This window comes from Pseudorasbora parva, chromosome 13 (genome assembly GCF_024679245.1).
Source record: "Pseudorasbora parva isolate DD20220531a chromosome 13, ASM2467924v1, whole genome shotgun sequence".
Classification (NCBI taxonomy): Eukaryota; Metazoa; Chordata; class Actinopteri; order Cypriniformes; family Gobionidae; genus Pseudorasbora; species Pseudorasbora parva.
The window spans coordinates 13,748,267-13,766,945 of NC_090184.1; the positions used below are offsets into that span (position 1 = coordinate 13,748,267).

The 18,679-nt window shown below is 35.6% G+C and overlaps 1 protein-coding gene and 1 long non-coding RNA gene across 2 annotated transcripts; one reads left to right on the forward strand and one right to left on the reverse strand.

The window, feature by feature from the left end:
• Positions 1 to 3,225: 3,225 nt before the first annotated feature.
• LOC137038085 (uncharacterized) lies at positions 3,226 to 5,571 on the forward strand. Its single transcript, XR_010897370.1, has 3 exons — positions 3,226 to 4,086; positions 4,694 to 4,731; positions 5,411 to 5,571. It is a non-coding gene; the product is annotated as an uncharacterized lncRNA (long non-coding RNA).
• A 4,971-nt stretch (positions 5,572 to 10,542) lies between these two features.
• On the reverse strand, positions 10,543 to 16,430 carry LOC137038086 (C2 calcium-dependent domain-containing protein 4C). The gene is made up of 2 exons (XM_067412530.1): positions 16,263 to 16,430; positions 10,543 to 13,925 (listed from the first exon to the last, which is right to left on the reverse strand). The coding sequence occupies exon 2, from the start codon at positions 13,909 to 13,911 to the stop codon at positions 12,742 to 12,744; it is 1,170 nt and encodes a 389-aa protein (XP_067268631.1). The 5' UTR covers positions 13,912 to 13,925; positions 16,263 to 16,430; the 3' UTR covers positions 10,543 to 12,741.
• Between the last annotated feature and the right edge of the window lie 2,249 nt (positions 16,431 to 18,679).

Sequence of the window (18,679 nt, forward strand, 5' to 3'; positions counted from 1 at the left end):
TACTTGCTCAAAAAAGTATTTTAAATCATTTTTAACCCCAAAAAGTTACAGACTGCAGCTTTAAAGGGTTAGTTCACCCAAAAATAAAATTTATGTCATTAACTCCTCACCCTAATGTCGTTCCTCACCCGTAAGACCTCCGTTCATCTTCGGAACACAGTTTAAGATATTTTATATTTAGTCCCAGTCAGAGCATATGCAGTCTATGCACACTATACTGTCCATGTCCAGAAAGGTAATAAAAACATCATCAATGTAGTCCATATGTGACATCAGTTGGTTAATTAGAATGTCTTGTAAGCATCGAAAATACATTTTGGTCCAAAAATATCAATAACTTTGACTTTATTCAGCATTGTCTTCTCTTCCGTGTTCCTCAAATAAAGATTCAAACGGTCATGAATCAGTGAATCGATCAATGATTCGGATCGCCAATGTCATGTGATTTCAGCAGTTTGGATCACGTATGTCAAACTGCCAAACTGCTGAAATCACATGACATTGGCGATACGAATCATTGATCGATTTTTGAATCTTTATTTGAGGTTTGAAAACAAACGCGGAAGAGAAGACAATGCTGAATAAAATCGTAGTGTTTGATAATATTGGACCAAAATGTATTTTTGAGTTTTTAATGCTTCAAGAGATTCTAATTAACCTACTGATGTCACATGTGGACTACTTTGATGATGTTATTATTAGCTTTCTGGACATAGACAGTAAAGTGTGCATAGACTGCATATGCTCTGGGACTAAAATATAAAATATCTTAAATTGTGTTCCGAAGATGAACGGAGGTCTTATGGGTGTGGAACGACATTAGGATGAGTCATTAATGACATTTTTGGGTGAACTAACCCTTTAAGTAGCCTAATTTTTATTTATTTGTTTAAATGCAAAAAAGCTTTCTGTTAAGTTAGGGTTAGGTTATAGTACTTAATATAACTAGCTTTATGTAAACCAGTAGAAGTCTATGTAATGTCCCCATTTAGATAGCTAAGTGAACATGTGTGTGTGTGTCCATGCGTGCAGTCTCATTTTTTAAGCCAGTGTCTGATGAGTGTTCTGAGATGCACACACTGCTCATTTAGAGTTAATTGGCTGTTGACAGCAGTTAAAGGAAAGGTCCTGCGCTGCCTCCCTGCACATTTATCTTTCTATTAGAGGAGGCACTTGGGTTTTTATTGGACTAATTAGGACTCTCTTTCTATCTGCTTAACACTGGCCTTACAGCATGTGCACTCCTGCAACGTGTGTTTGTGTGTGAGAGAGGAAGAGAAAGTTAATTGTACATCTTTATGATGATTCTCTCAATTAGGCAAACACTTTGGCCTCTGTTAACTGGTTTTCAGTCTCAGTCAGAGTGCATGAGGAAGTCAAAGCTGAGATTTAACACAGGAAACTCACTCTCGCCCTCTTGTGTTCAGAGATTGTATTCAGTTATTGAATATGGGTGAGTTGTCTCATTAATATTAGGGCAGTTTCTCATATATCTTGTCATATAAATGTTTCCACATTTATTTACTGTGTAGTTTTACCCGAAAAGCCATGAAATAGCATATAACACATTGAATATAGGTCTTTTTTAAGCATTTTTATGATAAAGTAGCCTACATGACAATGCATGTGATAAGATCTTTATTAATCAGACAAAAATAGTTTTAATTGATTTACTTTGTTTGTCTTTTTGACATAATTACTGCGTCATTATGTCATGTCTGTCAGCTATAGACTATTGCATATGAGGATGCTGCAGGTGGCGGATCATTTATAGCCTTAAATGTATTATTTTAATGTCGGATTGTAATCCAGAAAGGTCCAAACGTCAATTATCAGTGACAACTGGAGATTTACCTAGTCAAAAGCAAAAGATTAGACTGTACAGAAATTGAAATCAATTATTATTCTGTACTTCAACCTGTGTCTCAAAAAAATGTATTTTATATATAAATATAACATTTTTCACATGCATGCATGTGTGTGTGTGTATATATATATATATATATATATATATATATATATATATATTAGTGCTTTAAAACAATTACATTTTTTATCTAATTAATTGCATACTCTGTGATTAATTAATCTAAATTAATCACGTACATTTTTTTTTTGCTGTGAAAGTATATTAAATATTTAAATTCAAGTTAATCAATTAATTATTAGCATTATTGACATTAAAGTTCAAACACTCTTTTATTATTATTTTCACTGCTCAAATACTGGCCATAACAATCAACAACATGAGTAAGCTGCGAAAATTCAAAAGTGCTTATACAAGATGTATGTATGTAGCTACTGTTGTATGTATGTATGTATTTACAGTTCTTTCACTGTTACATACAAGGAAACTGGCCCGCAGGGGACATTGCGATCCATTTGTTAGCAAGGGAATTGCTCAGTCACAAACATATTTGCTAAATTTGCGTTTCAGTGCGTTTACATGGAACACTGTAATCTGTTTAAAAGTCCAATCAGAGTGAAAATGCTTCATATAAACACCTCAATCGGAATAAAATTGTAATCGGTTTGAGAGGGGTGCATGGGATGGATAAACCTTTACATGAACCGATTAAAAAAAATATTCCACCATGTAAATGATCTGATCCGTTTACTGTGTAGCCTACGCCTTTCTGTGACGTGATCATAGACGCATAGAAAGTAATAGATAGTAACGTAATCTGTTAATATACGGCGTAATATTAGTAAAATATACGGTAAGGCTATAATATACGGCGCCTCCATCACGAAGAGCGACTCCGCGGCGCGCTAACACGTGTGGTACCAGGCTTGTTGACAAGAGAGGAAAGTTCATTTTTCTGAGGTATTATTTCGTAACAAGACATGAAGATAATGTTGGCATAATGACACCGACTTAGCCCGGCTACATCTCATCTTGACAGCGTTTGTTCCAGGCAGTTTTTACTTACAGTGCGGTTTGAAGATGACGTTGACTGTGTGTTGTTGACAGTTGTTATCACTGGACGTTAGATCGTAGGCCACCTCCGGGATTAACGTCAACTCCTGGATGCTTTGCATTTGGTACTTTTATCAACACTTCCATCAAGGCAGTTTTTTTTTCTATAAGTAAATATTCCAATCAATGATTCAGACAGCGTGTTCTCATCCTTCCTTCATTACAGTTGAATGGTATGGGGGCGAGAACTGCTTGTGCTCGGGGTCAAAGTTTAATACGGGATGGATTACCCAGCAAACACAAAACGTTTTTACAACGTTCCACAACGTTGTATTCTGGTTGCAATTAGGTAATGTTGTAGTACAACGTTTTAAAGACGTTTTAAAAACGTTTTTTAAAATAGAAAAATAATGTAACCAAAATAAAACGTTTTAAAAACGTTGTGAAAATACCAATCTGGGACGTTTTCTTTAAGTAGTCAAAAAAACGTAAATATCACGTTTGTTTACTACGAAAACAAAACTAGACCAAACTACAACTTTTGGGAGACGTTTTATTCAGGTGTTAAAATAACGTTATCTGCACGTTGGAATAAAACGTTTTAAAAACGTCATGGTAGTACCAAAATACAACCATATGCCAAACCTCCAACGGTAGGCTACGTTCTGTTTGTGAAAAATATACACAGAATATAAACAGAACGTGACAGTAACATTTTAACATCAACGATTCAGTGACTGATCGAGTAACAGATGAGGCTGATGCAGAGCTGAGCATTCTATATCAATGTTGTGAATATACTTTAAGGTGCTCATTTAACTGATAGAATAGCTATATTAGAGTATTATATTATATTATATTATTTTATATTATACAAGCTTTCATTCTCATTCCATTTAAAGTTTTACGTAGGCATAGGCTGCAGTTTCCACTTAAACGGTGGCCTACTTAACTATCGGGATATTATACTTCAGTATAAAAATATGTATTCATGGTAACGCAACACTGCACAAATTACACATGACGTGTTTAACGTGCGTGCGTGTTGAACATTCGAGTCGCTTTTAAACAAACTGGAGCAGATGGAATTACCATGGAAACGGGGCAGCTCGTCTGACAACAAGCAGCAAAGCTCCGTCTGTCACTGTTGTTTTCACTAATTTCAGGTAAGTTAAGTCCCTAATATTACACATATAATACATACAACTGTTCTTGACACTTTCTAACACGCTTCTGTTGAATATTTACTTTTAAGAAATGGTTTAGTGTCTTCGGAAAAAGTCCGTTAGCCTCTTAACCGTTAGGCTAATGAGAGGTAACGTTAGGCTAACTATAGCCCTGAGCTCTTATTTATGAAAGTTGGGCTTTTAATTCCATATTATGTGTAGATAAGAGGTTTTGTTAATGTTTTGCTGGCTATTTGTCAATGGTTGAATGAAAGGAACGTTAATTTAAGTATTTAACCAAACAGTTTGCACTTTACGTGACTCGGTGACGTCACTCACATGCGCTATTTCAAACATGTTTGATCTTTCATAGTAAACAAGTATTGACCACGTATATAACCATGCATCTGTAAAACCTAAACGTAAATTCTGGTATCTTACGATATTATATATTGTATATATCCTGTATATTAATCTTTTTTTCTTTTTTTTTTTGCTGCATTTTCACCTATGCACTAGTTTATTTATTTCTAATAAACCTACCTGAGTGACATTGTATAGTTTACCACTTATTGTTGGCTCTGTGACAAATTGTTTATGTTCCTAGATTGTGATGGCTGTCCAGCACTATGAACCATCTGACTTGTAAGTAAAACATACATACATACATACATACATACATACATACATACATACAACCATACATACATTCATGTGTGTATATGTTGATCATTCTAGCAAATTAAATGGTTAAATGTTCATTAATTAACTCTGAGATCAACTTTGCAGATGCAGTTCATGTGTGCGTATAGGGAGACAGTAGATACTGAAATCATCACGAGTGTCTGGCGTGCTTCGGTTTAAGTAGTAGTAGTTATTTACATACTATAGACATGGCAGAACAAAGACTTCAGATTTCAGTTCCAGTCTTTTTGAGCTTTAATATTCAGACACTAGTCTGTATCAATATCTGATTCATTGTAGAGCCCTTATTTTGATTTATACATAAAGAATATTTTCAAATTCTGTAACGTTCTGCTTAAATTCTACAGTAAATTCCATTTGTGACTGGATTCTGTGATTTCATCCATGTTTGGCTCTACGTGGTATTTGCAGTATTAAAGAGAGGTAGTTTTGAGAGTGAATTATTGTTGTGTTATAAATTTGTTACCATTAGTATAAGAAGGGTAAGACTAAAAGACTAAATTTCAGTCCGGCAGAATTTTCTGCACACTTCACCACCGAGGCCAGATGAGCATTGTGAATGTATGAACCTCACATTATATTTATAACAATCCTTGTTGATGTTTGAATTGTATTTCAGGGCAGTTTGTGAAGAGGGATAAACAAGAGATGTTGTGAAAACCAGGACAGAAGTTGGTTCCAGATCCACCTTCCAGACCAGACTTCTGTCTCATATGGATTGCTGTCTAATGGTGTATTATATGTTCTCTGCAGAATTAGGTGCATGCAGATATTACTCAGGAACACATGACTAAACTTTGTTTGCTATAATACATCTATTTAGTGTACCAATGTGAAACAGACTAAAACACTTGACTGTTTCTCAAAATCAGGTATGCCAATATTATAAAATATTATTTATTGAACAATAATAGAGACAGAGTGTATTTAGGCCACGCCCAACCGGGGAGGAAACATTCCAACGCTCTCCATTGAGTTTGTGTTGCGTGAAGCGGTCACCTCGTCTTTTTTTACTTATAACAAAAACGACAATGTCTAAAAGCTCATATGTGACGAGGTGTGCAGCACACAAGGTAAAAAACACATAACTAAGTTTTTATAAGCTGTCGACCCCAAAAAACAAGCGTTTAAGGACAAAAGTGGATACAGGCAATAAGACGTGAAGCTTCAGCAAGAAGAATGGGTCAATTTTGGGATCCTGACACTCCATATGCCTACGTGTGCAGTAAACCTTTTGTTAAATATCCAAATGTCAGTTTTATATATTATATATTATATTTCCTGTCGCTGATTACTTTCCCCTCCAGTGTGTGTAGTTCTCAGTGTAATATAGCATGACGCGCTCTTTCTCAAGTGCCTGTATCCACTTTAGTCTTTAAACACTCGTTGTTTTTTTGGGGTCAACAGCTTATAAAAACTTCTGGGTTTTGTTCCTGGGGTTTTTAGCTTGTTTAATGTACACCAGGTACAATAGAAAAAATAGATTGCAGTAAAATAACATATGCAATAACATAATCTGTAATTAGTTAAAATGAGAATTTACATTTTATAGATTAATCTCTTTTGTTATAACATCTGTGCACTGAATTTTTATGGATTTTTCTCTACATTTTTTTGTTCATGTTCTTATTTAAATTCCCAGTCATTGCATAATTTGCATGTGCTGTACTTTATTTGTACCATTTTGTTTTATTGGCATACCGGTATTTTTATTTATCTGTTTAGAATTTTTTTCTTATTATTAATGAGAGCTTTAATTGTAGTCTTCTACAATTATCTCAATGATTTCAATTTACATTATCTCTACTAAAAATGAAAAAGCTGTTATCATGTAACTTTTCTGTTGTTGTTCCAAACTTGTATGACTTTGTTAGACATTCGAGTTAATGTTTCTTATTCACCATTCACTTTCTTTTGTTCAAAAAAGTGAATAGTGTATAAGGAACATTATGCTTAATATCTCCTGACTTAAGGTTAACATTAACACCTCCCTTTGTGTTTAACAAAGGAAAGTCATACAGATTTAGATTGGAATAATGCAAGGATGAGTAAATGACAGATTTTTCTTTTTTTGTGAACTTACCTCTATCATATTGCTTTTTATATTGTGTGAATAAATACAATGACTGACAAATGTTGTGTGTAGTATAAATTATTAGTACTACATATGTTTATGTAGTTTAATAAAATGGGAAAAAAACAGAGGTAAGGCCTACAGGTAAGGTGAAATGTAAAAAGCGTTATTAATAAGCTGAATATTAAGATTGACAGAAATATTATAACGTGTGATTAGCCTTGACAAATTATACAGAGATCTAAAAAGACCACAATATATTTTTCTTACTGTAGTTATAATATTGTTTTTATATTAAAGATAACAGTAAAAACAAAAAAACATTTTGATCACAGCATGTGTGAAGTGAAGAACCAGTTTGAATGTGGTACGTTTCTACAACGTTGGAAGGAGATGGACGTGGTAGGTGACAAAAACGTTATAAACACATTTTTGCAATGTTGGAAGGAGAGGATATGGTAAGGTGATAAAAAAACGTTATAAATATGTTTCTGCAACGTTGTAAGTAGACGCGGTAACGTGATAAAGACGTTTCTGCAACGTTACAAGGAGACGTGGCAACGTGATAAAGACGTTATAAGAACGTTTCTGCAACGTTGTGAAAAAACGTATTTATAACGTGAAAAAAACCCGACATCTGTCGTATTAAATACGTCGGATAAAAACGTTATCGCGACCTTTTCACAACGTGAAAAAAACGTTTTTACAACGTTGCTGTGTTTGCTGGGTAATCTGCGTTATTTTTTTAGATTAATTAATCGAAATTAACGCGTTATTTTGACAGCACTAATATATATATATATATATAATGTAAACATTAACTTTTATTTTGGATGTGATTAATCACGATTAATCGATTGCCAGGGTTGCCAACTTTTAAGTTCAGGTTGGAGTGAGATTTTTTTTTGGAGGGCGGGGGGGGGGGGGGGGGGGCGGGGGGGGGGTGATAATGCTTTTGATCTTGATTCAGAATCAGTTTATATCTAGTATATATACTGTACATAATAATATGTTTGTTTTGGCACTAGTTTAAAGATTTCTTGGGTCAAATTATATGTGCCATTCCTTACTATTCACTTGTGACTGCTTATATAAGTATCATTATTCATTAAAAAGATTAGGATGCAAGTTATTTAAGTTTTGAAAATTCACATTTAAAGAAATCTAGTGTTTGATCATCATATCTAAATATTTATTAGAATGCAAAGACTGCAATATATTTTTGAGCAACTAGATTAGATACATGTATATTTATTAAAGAGCCAGAAGGCACCTAATGGCATTAATAAAATAAACATAAATATTTTTTAGCCACAAAATGACTCTAATTTGCTTCTTTGAATTGGAATTCTCCATTTTAATATTAATTACTACACTAATTGTAATATAAATTTTAGAAGAAATACAAATATTAGAAGAAAAATGTTTTAAGTGGTCATTTATTGAAAATAATTGTTGCACAAATAGTATTTAGTACCAAAAGATCTCCTTAAAATATTCAATAAATATAATTTAATGAGTATGAGTGTGACCTATTAGTAAGGAATACCTGAGGGCTAAATACAAGATGTTAACAATGTTGAATCTCTATCACTCTCCATAATAAAACGATCCTGTAAATATGGCTGACTTAATAATCAATAAACACTAACACTATGCTGTACTGTTTACCAAAACTTGCAGCAAACATCTATATGGTGAAACTGTTGTGTATCCGCTTAAGCCATTTTAATGCATTGGCAGAGCGCTAGAAGCATAGATATCCATAATAAAGGCTAGATGTCTTACGGCGGAGTCACCATCGGCATCACCGGCGGCCATCTTGTCACAGGCAGGCTTTCTGTTGGACTCTGTGGAACCTGATGTAAGATGAGTGATCTGTCCGAACATAAATACTCTTATCTCGCTGAAATCTTGACGGATTTACAAATGGTTTGGTTTCTTACAAACGTTATTAGCATGGCTACAAATCTGGATGCTTTAACACGTTGAAATTGCAGCTTTTCATTTCGATAAACGACTTAATCGTGCAGCTTGTGTATCACGGCTAACTTACATACACGTTATCAAGGGGGCTGAGACCACAATCGAGCTGTTCAAAGCTGTTCAGTTTTATTGACACCAATAACGATTTTATGACAACAAATCTTTTGTCTAGTTAAAATAAACTTAGTTTGCATGTTTTTTTGTTTGTTTAATTTTTTTTTTTAAATACAAATTATTTTATTATATTCTTATTAAAAAAGCATATATATATATATATATATAGAGCTAGCTCTGGGGAAAAAATTCAGAGCTGTATATGTGTATAAATATATATAATTTCTCATGTTGCCATTCGGTACACAGTTTTAGTAGCCTATATATTGATTTAACATAAATACCTTGTGTGTGTGTGTGTGTGTGTGTGTGTGTGTGTGTGTGTGTGTGTGTGTGTGTGTGTGTGTGTGTGTGTGTGTGTGTGTGAGTGAGTGAGTGTGTGTGTGTGTGTGTGTGTGTGTGTGTGTGTGTGTGTGTGTGTGTGTGTGTGTGTGTGTGAGTGAGTGAGTGAGTGTGTGTGTGTGTGTGTGTGTGTGTGTGTGTGTGTGTGTGTGTGTGTGTGTGTGTGTGTGTATTCATTGCACCCATCTGTTCTGTTCAATGTTACTTTCATATTAAAGTCCATGGTTATAATTATTCATAAGTATGTAGTGTCATAACTACATCTCTGACATTTATAACAAACGAAACAGTTTGAAAATCGGTTGAAAATTGAGCAAGTTATGGTTATTTAAAAGTACATGCACCATTAAAACACACTGTTACGAGTGAGCGAGCTGCCTGTGACAAGATGGCCGCAAGTTGCGGACGGCGACCTCCATTGGCCAACAGCGCGCACGAGACATCTAGCCTTTATTATGGATATCTATGGCTAGAAGTATTGAGCGCTCATGGGCCACGTGACCAGCGCGCACCGCAGGGAGACGAGAGCCTGCAACTCCGCTTTTCAACGCCTCTGGCTTTAACATTATGCCACATTAGCGCCAAAACGCTATTTATTGTTTGAATTTCATTAACACACATTTAAAAAAATTAAAGCTTATAGCTTTGTTTAATATCAAAAGCAGGTTTGGCAATTTGGCGTGAGATTGAGTTGGGCGGAGTGAGAGCGTGAGACAGAGCCTGAAAGCGTGAGAATCACTCCAGATGCGTGAGAGTTGGCAACCCTGCGATTGCCCAACACTACTTATTTACAATAAATGATTTACTCTGTCATTACGAATGGATGTATTGGTAATGTTTAGATATTTTAAAAATTGAATACTGCACAGATCAAAGCAAGCATGTAATTACCTAGCATGGTACAAATAAAGATAAAACTGAGCTTGTGCAGAAATATGGAGGGAAATCTAATTAAATGGACATTTTCATTTTTATTTATTTATTTTCTCTGTTGCTTTCAGTGCTTTCTTCCGGAAACAACAGACGGACCATATGAGATTCCAAGTCACAGTTCATCACTTAGCACAGCGTTCGTGGCTCGACTCATCTTGTTTTCCAAGATGGCTGCGTAATGTACTGTCTTTATTAAGTATCTTTTTATTAAACTGTTTGTACACTTACAAAGTTCGGTTTGCATGTAGAGACCCTCGTTATGCTACCGTGTTAGTGTGAGGCTGTTTTAAACCTTGTTAGTGGTATAAACTAGCGATTTAATTTGACTTACCCTGTGCCCCATAGACAAGCGTTATAAGCTAATCAGTTTGAAGAGATAAAACTCTACATTCGATTTTTATGAAAACGCATCCCAGAGAACGATCTACTCGGTAACCATCTGTTAAATACCCCTAGGTTCATTTCTCACCGGAGTTGTTATTTAACTGAAGTGTAAGTGTAGTATAAAACTCATGAAGACGAGGATGAAAATAAAACATGCTCTTTTATAATAGCACTCAATGAATGACCATCAAACCTGTAGAAACGAGAACCCACAAACACTGAGGGAGAACTGAGAACTTATAAGCAGGAACCAAACAAGGGAGCTAATGAGCTAATTAACAGAACACAGATGGAACCAAATTAACTAATCAGAACTTAGGAAAAACATGGGGGCAGAGATAATACAAAAAGGCATTCCTTTAACACCTTTAGGGGCTCCGTACATATTCTTTTCTATCACCATGTCCCTTGTAGGGGCTGCACACAGCGTTTGCAATATCAATAAACCAGGTCATTTTTGATGACGTCAGTAGAGCAAGGAGTCCTTCATGTCTCAAAAACATGAATTCCTGCTAATTTACCAACAAACAAAAAAACTGGGCTCTATTACAACTAAAGCCCTATTCGGACGGTAATTGTTTCTCATGGGGTCGTAGGGTATTTTTCATCATTTTCATCATTTACAGGGGCTAGTCTGTGATTTTATAGCCATCCGAATCCAGAATTTCAGTGTTTTTCTCCCACCACCCGTGAAAATCCCCGGCTGAATTACGGCTGAATTTGACAAAACCAGTAAGTAGTGTGGTCATTTAAATGCCATCCGAATCCACATCTCTGAGTTTTCAAGAAGAGATCACTTCAAAATGAAAGGTGCACTATGCAACTTTCTGTCCACTACAGGTCGCCCATTCAAAACAAAGGCGTAGACTGATGACGCCAAGTTTGAGCGCAGTATCTTGGGACATGTGGTCTTCAACTCACAGCCGGTTTAAAGAATCGGGATAGGAAATGGTCAGAAATCATGTTCATGGATGCGGTTATTAACGTTACTGTAGTGTGAAGCAGAGCAGGACAGAGTGTTGTGGAGCTGAGCATGGCTGCTGGAGTGATTGTTACACAAATACCCGCCTCGCAAGCACCGGGACTTTTATTATGACGGGACGGGACACAGTCGCTGGGCGCCTGCACTTCCGCTTTTCCGGTCATGATTATAAGGTAAAGCAGCTCTGTTTATCTTATTAGATACATTTAAGTGTGTTTAAAATGATGTTATGACGTTACTCTGTGCGTTCGCTCAGCGCTGCTGTGACATGTTCGCACTGCTAAGAGAAAAGCGCTTCTGCCAAATAAAAAAATGAGGGTAACGCAGATATGACGCAATTGACAGGCGACTCCCTCAGACGCTGCTGACACGTCCCGGGTCCTTGGTTAAAATAGCAATTTTCTCACAAATTACAAATAGTTGGAAACATTTGGGATATTGTAAGAACTCAACTGAACAAAATATGTAACACTGGCCTAGTGGTTTTCGGATATTTTACTGCAAAAATACTACATAGTGCACCTTTAACTGTTTATATCCTTTTTGACCCCTGCAGAGCACCGTATCATTGCGCTTCGCTGTAATATGGATGCATTTTAAAGATCTAGCCTACACTTTTATTACTGAAATGCTGGAAAGTATTTAGCCTACAAGAATAATTTTTCATCACCGCTCAAAAGAGGAAAAGGAAAAAAAAAACACATACACATGTGAAATGAGCCATTATTACAGCAGTAATTGATGTTATATAGGTTACATTTTCACCATTCTATTAACTGAATTCCACTCATTTCCACATTTTAAAAGGACATCTTCTTATTTTTAAACTGGATATTCAAATGATTCAATAATTCATAATTTCCTATTATTAAATTAAATATGATTTTATTCTTATTATTCCAAGCATATTACATTTTTACAGCAGACGATCATTCGACTGACCACGTGAGCAGTGTTCCCAGGTGCGGAGGATCACAAAACTCGCTCCTCCACCGTGAATAAATCAGCGTCTGAATGCATGAGTTTTATCAGTGTGGTGGCATGCAAATTTATTTTTACGGACGTCTGGAAACAATTACCATCCGAATAGGACTTAAGAAACTACAAATCTGGAGCATGTTTCTTTGTTTGTGTCTCACAGTGGAAGTAGCTGACAGAGAGGTTTGATGACAATTCCCAGCACAACTCCTCTGCCCAGTCCTGAGGCCTTATCCAGCACCTTCAGTCTGAGGGCTAGATCTCCCAGACTGCCCTGATGCTCCTCTGGCTCCTGGAAGAAGAAATCTTCATTGAACACAGGGTTACGGCAGTTCCTGATGATGGCGCTGTGTTGCCTCTGCAGCTTGCCTGGGGTGAGGCTTAGGGTCAAGCTGCAGGTCAGAGGTCGAGGGTCACCAGGATCTCTCAAGCCTTCCACCGAGACTACGCGGACGCGGATTGTCGTAGAGCTCGTGGCTGCACTGGACCTGAAGGCAGAAATGCGCACTCGGCCTCTCTGAGGAAGAGGAAGCACGTGCTCCTGATGGAAGCGTTCCTGGCAGTGCAGCATGTCCAGTGGGAACTGGATGGGCGGGGCTAGTTTGGTGCAATGGGATGTTTGAAGAACTTTAGCACAGTGATGCGCTTTAGACATGGACTTTTTGTCAGGAGTGGAGTGAACTTTATTTTTCTGATATCTAGAGGCATGAATATCTTGCTGAACTGGAACTTCAGACAATGATTGCTCGCTGGTGAAATCCTCTCTTCTGATTGGTGGAGGTGTGGAATAAGGGGAGGAGTCAGCAGAGGGCGTGTCACTGTCAGTGCTGGCCGCATTCAGCATCGCTCTACAGGAAAATTTGGGTGTTTTGATGCTCATTCGCTCTAGTGTGTAACCGGTAAGTGCCGAATGGAACAAAGACTCTTTGCGACGCGTGTTTGGACTCTCAAATAAACCAGACTCGTAGCATTTCAGTGAATATGGGATGGGTTTGAGTTTGTTCAAGGCCGCTGTAGATTTGTTTAGACTCATTCTTAGGGACTGGGCAGTACCAGGTCTTGACAATGATGTTTTTGCCGAGCTGGGAACTTTTTTTTCTTCGTTCGGACATTGTGCCATTTTTTCTGTGTCTGCCACGAGGTGGCACTTGGTCAGCTTGGGCGGCAGAAAAAAGTCAGGAATTTTATCAGGTGTGAGGACGTTTCTGTGCAGTTTATTGAGGATGCTGGTCTTGGCTGAAATCTCCTCTTTATTTTTGCTGATGAGGTGATTAATCTGCATCGGAAGACATTCTGCTCCCGCCTGTACTTTCTGAAGGATCCACATTGTGATTGATAATGCTAAAAAATAAAAATAAAAAAGGTTTTAAAAATGATTACACATATTTTATTTATTTATTTTATTTTTTATCTAATCAATTGTAAGTTGTGACCCAGTTGGCACACTATACCCTTATACAATGCACTATGTACTCTATATGTCTAGTGTATGAAGTTTAAACGGTTATTTGTCATCAGCATCCACTTAAAGGGTTAGTTGGAGCGAATGTTAAAATGAAAAAATGAAATTGATGTCATTAATGACTCACCCTAATGTCATTCCACAACTGTAAGACGTCTGTTCATCTTCGGAAAACAGTTTAAGATATTTTATATTTAGTCCGAGAACATATGAAAGTGTATGCACACTATACTGTCCATGTCCAGAAAGGGATTAAAAACATCATCAAAGTAGTCCACATGTGACATCTGGGGCTAGTTGCATAAACTTAGCCACGATGTTAAGACGTTAAGTCTTAAGCACTAATTTGTCCAACTAGCAATTAGTCAAAAAGTTATCCGTCTTACTTTTCTAATTCAAATTGAACCGACCTACCATTTTATGTAACTGATTTTAAAAAGTTATCTTAAAGAAAAAAATTGGACGACTTACTTTTAAGACTAGTCTAAGTGGTTTAAGCAACCGGCCCCAGTTAGTTAATTAGAATCTCTTGAAGCATGGGAAATACATTTTGGTCCAAAAACAACAAAAACTATGATTTTATTCAGCTTTGTCTTTCCTTGTTTGTGTTCAATCCTCAAATAAAGATTCGAACGGTTATGAATCAGCGTATTGATTCATGATTCGGATCGCGTGTTAAACTGCTGAAATCTCGTGACATTGGCGATCCGAATCATGAATATATCCACTGATTCATAAGCGTTTGAATCTTTATTTGAGGATGTTTGGGTGAACTAACCCTTTAACTGTTGAGTGGATTAAGTGTCCAACATTCCACACTTTTGCATTTTTCCCCCGGTTAAATAAGTGTATAATTTGGATACTTGAAGTGCATTTTTTAACATTGGAATTTTGATTGCTAACACACTACTAAATAAGTGCATGAATAAGGATGCACATATGACGAAAATATGAATAGAAAACACCATCACAAACACAACCTTTTCTATAATCCTCATTTGAACAAATATATTTCATCTTCTGCAAATTATTGTAATCAGGTTAATTTAACTTAACTTATTTTTTTGTTGTTGTTGCATTTTCCTTTAAAAGTCACACTACAACAAATCTAAGAAACATTTATATGTGCCAATGGTAATACCATTCATTTATTTATACTGAGAAAGACCACATCATTATACTGAATTTAATAAAAGTATGGTTACAGTTGCAATTGTAACTCTAAAAAGAACAAACGAACAAACAATTATATTAAGTTACTGTATTTCAAATAAGAACGTTTTTTCAACATTTTTGAAAAGTAGTGATATAATTTTTTGGTACGAATACTTGTTAACCAGTTAATTTTAGCATTAATTATATTTTAAAGCAAACTAAACTTTAATTAGTTGAATATTTGAATGTTTGTGAACTTTCTATTCAACTTATTGGTTTCCACAAAAAAAAACCTGTTTTTAACATTGATAATATAAAATGTTTTTTTAAGCATCAAATCAGTACATTAGAATGACTTCTAAAGGATCATGATGTATGAATGATGCTAAAAACTCAGCATCATTCAGAAAATTCAGAAAAAAAAATATTTTAAACTTTAATAATATTTCAAATAAATGCAGCCTTGGTTAGCATAAGTGACTTTTTTATATAAAAAAAATCTTACCAACCCCAAACTTTTGAACATAAGTTCATGTTATTAATAATATTATTGTTCATTGTTAATTCATGTTTACTCATTAATGTAAATTTATACAATGGTGTACAAGTATTCATAGAAATTCAGGACCTACTTTATATTAGGTGGCCTAACCTATGTACTAACATTTTAATTAATCATTTAATACAATGAAAAAATGACCTGCATTGAATTACATTTGTAATTCATTTCTGTAGTTACATTTGTAATTACACTATTGACACTTCCCTTTCACCTAACCCTAACCCTATAACCCTAAACACACCTGTCCCTGATAGCACACCTCAATATTAGAAAAAGTGTTTTGCAATACAATATGAACACAGTAAGTACATTGTACTTATTTTTTTATGCAAGTACAGAGTAGTTAAGGCCACCTAATGAAGTGGGGCCGAAATTCAAATAACCTTAAAATCTGTGAAAGTATTGTTGATGTTTAATGCATTAATAATAATTTATATTAAGAAATTATAGTAAACTGTAACCAAACTGATAACTATATTGTGATAATTTCTGTCCTTACCTGTCTGGATGATCTGTAGTCGAGTTGCTCGTCTGTGATTGTGTGGTGAATGTGTAAGTTTTAGTGTTCTAAAGTTCTTTTAGTGGTCTATTCATCATTTCTTTCAATGCACAGCAACCAATCACAGAACATTTTCCGTCTCTCTCCTCGGTGTAGCTTAAGAATGGCTTACTTCCCACAACTGGTTTCAGACAAGCTCACACCCACTAACCTAACCCAAAACAGTTATATCACAGAGAGCCACACTGTTCTCAGATCAGAGGGATGTGGATAATGATTCCCCCACTCCCCACATTTAAAGGTCAACAGTGACATCATTTGTGTCACTTCAAAGATTAACCTTTCCTTAGAAAACAGTCTGGTCAGGCTCTGTTCTCTGGTCTAGCCTTCATGTAAGAGGTCAGAAGTCCTGCTTCCCAGCTGATCGCTCTAGTTTTCTGATTAAAGGTTAACGTCAGGATTTGGGTGGGTGGATTTATTCACAAAATTTACTTTCTATAGTAGGTCAGTCTGTCTGTAATAAAAATGTCAAAATGATTTTAATGTTTAAACGAAAAAAGAAGGAAATTAATATTTGATTTAGCAAGGACACATCATACTGTAAAATAAATGCATCATACAAATATTAAGCAGTAAAATTGTTTGCAACAATGACAATAATAAGAAATGTTTATTGAGCAGCACCAAGCCAGCATTTTACAATGGTTTCTGAAGGATCATGTGACACTAAGGACTGAAGTAATGATGTTGAAAATTTACCTTTACCATCTCAGGAATACATTTTAAACTATGTTAATATAAAACTGTTGTTTTATATTTTAATATTTCACAAAATAACTGTTATAACTGTTATAAATAAATGCGGTGGGCTCCAGGGATTGGACTTGTTTGTTCAGCTCATCCCACAGATGTGAAAGAAAGCGTGATTCATGAGACCAGGCCACCTTCTTCCATTGCTCCGGGGTTCAGTTCTGATGCTAACGTGACTCTTCGACAGTGGACAAGAGTCAGCATGTGCACCCTAACTGGTCTGTGGCTATGCAGTTCCATACACAACAAACTGCAATGCATTGTGTATTCTGACACCTTTCTATCAGAACCATCAAACTTCTCAAGCAATTTGAGCCACAGTAGCTCGTCTGTTTTATCGGACCACACGGTTCAGCCTTCGCTCCCCACATCCATCAATGTGCCTTGGCCACCCATGACCCTGTCACCGGTTCACCATGTTCCTTCCTTGGATAGATACTGACCACTGCAGACCGGGAACACCCCACAAGAGCTGCAGTTTTGGAGATGCTCTGACCCAGTCTTCTAGCCATCGCAATTTGGTCCTTGTCAAACTCCCTCAAATCCTTACGCTTACCCATTTTTCGACTAACACATCAATCTTGATGACAAAATATCCAACCAAATATAATAGGCTATATCCAACTCGCTAAAAGGTGCCGTCCCACATGGAAAGAACCTATATAAACATATATGTTTTAATATAGGATTTGATATAGGTTTTTAATATATGTGACATATATAAAATTGGCCGTTTTCCTATATTATATGTACATATATGTACATATATGCACATATATATATACATATATGCACATATATGTGTGCATATATGCACCTATATGTTCACCTACACTGTAAAAAAATTAATTACAGTATATTAATGTTAATTATAATTTATTAAACTGTGGAAAAACGGATCAATTATGTTAAATTACACATAAAACATTAAATTTTCAATCAAATTTATTTTACAAACCTGCTGTCCATCTACAGTAATTTACTTTTAAAATATATGTTTTCTATGTACAATAACTAAGATATTATTTATAAAAATGCAGTAAGCACATCAATTCAAAAACATGTTTGCATATTTACAGTATTAATATTTATTTGAACAGAACCACTCACAACTTCAACCTCTAAATTAAGTAGGCCTACTTGTACATAAATAGCAACCTTTACAGCCAATTTCTGTTAAATTTACAAAATATTGTACAGAAACTGCACATTTACATTATTAGTCATTTTACATAACACATATGTCAAGTTACTTCAGTTGTAGGAAATACAAGCTTAATATATAATTTAGAATATGCAAAAATATCTACATTAAAAGACAATTATCTTTCTTTTATACTGTCACATTGCAGTTATTATTTTATACATGTACAATTAAATTTTATCCAAAGCAACTTACAAATGAAGAGTATGGAAGCAGCAATAAGTGCAGTGACAATTTTTAGTTAGTCTAGCAGTTTTGTTAAACAGAAAAGAGCTAGTTTTATGGGTCATGTGTTCACAAAAGAATGCATCTTTAGTGGTCTCCTGAAAATGGCTGGAGTTAGTCAGGTTATTCCACCAGCATGGAACAGTCCAGATAAAGGTCTGTGAAAGTGATTTTGTGC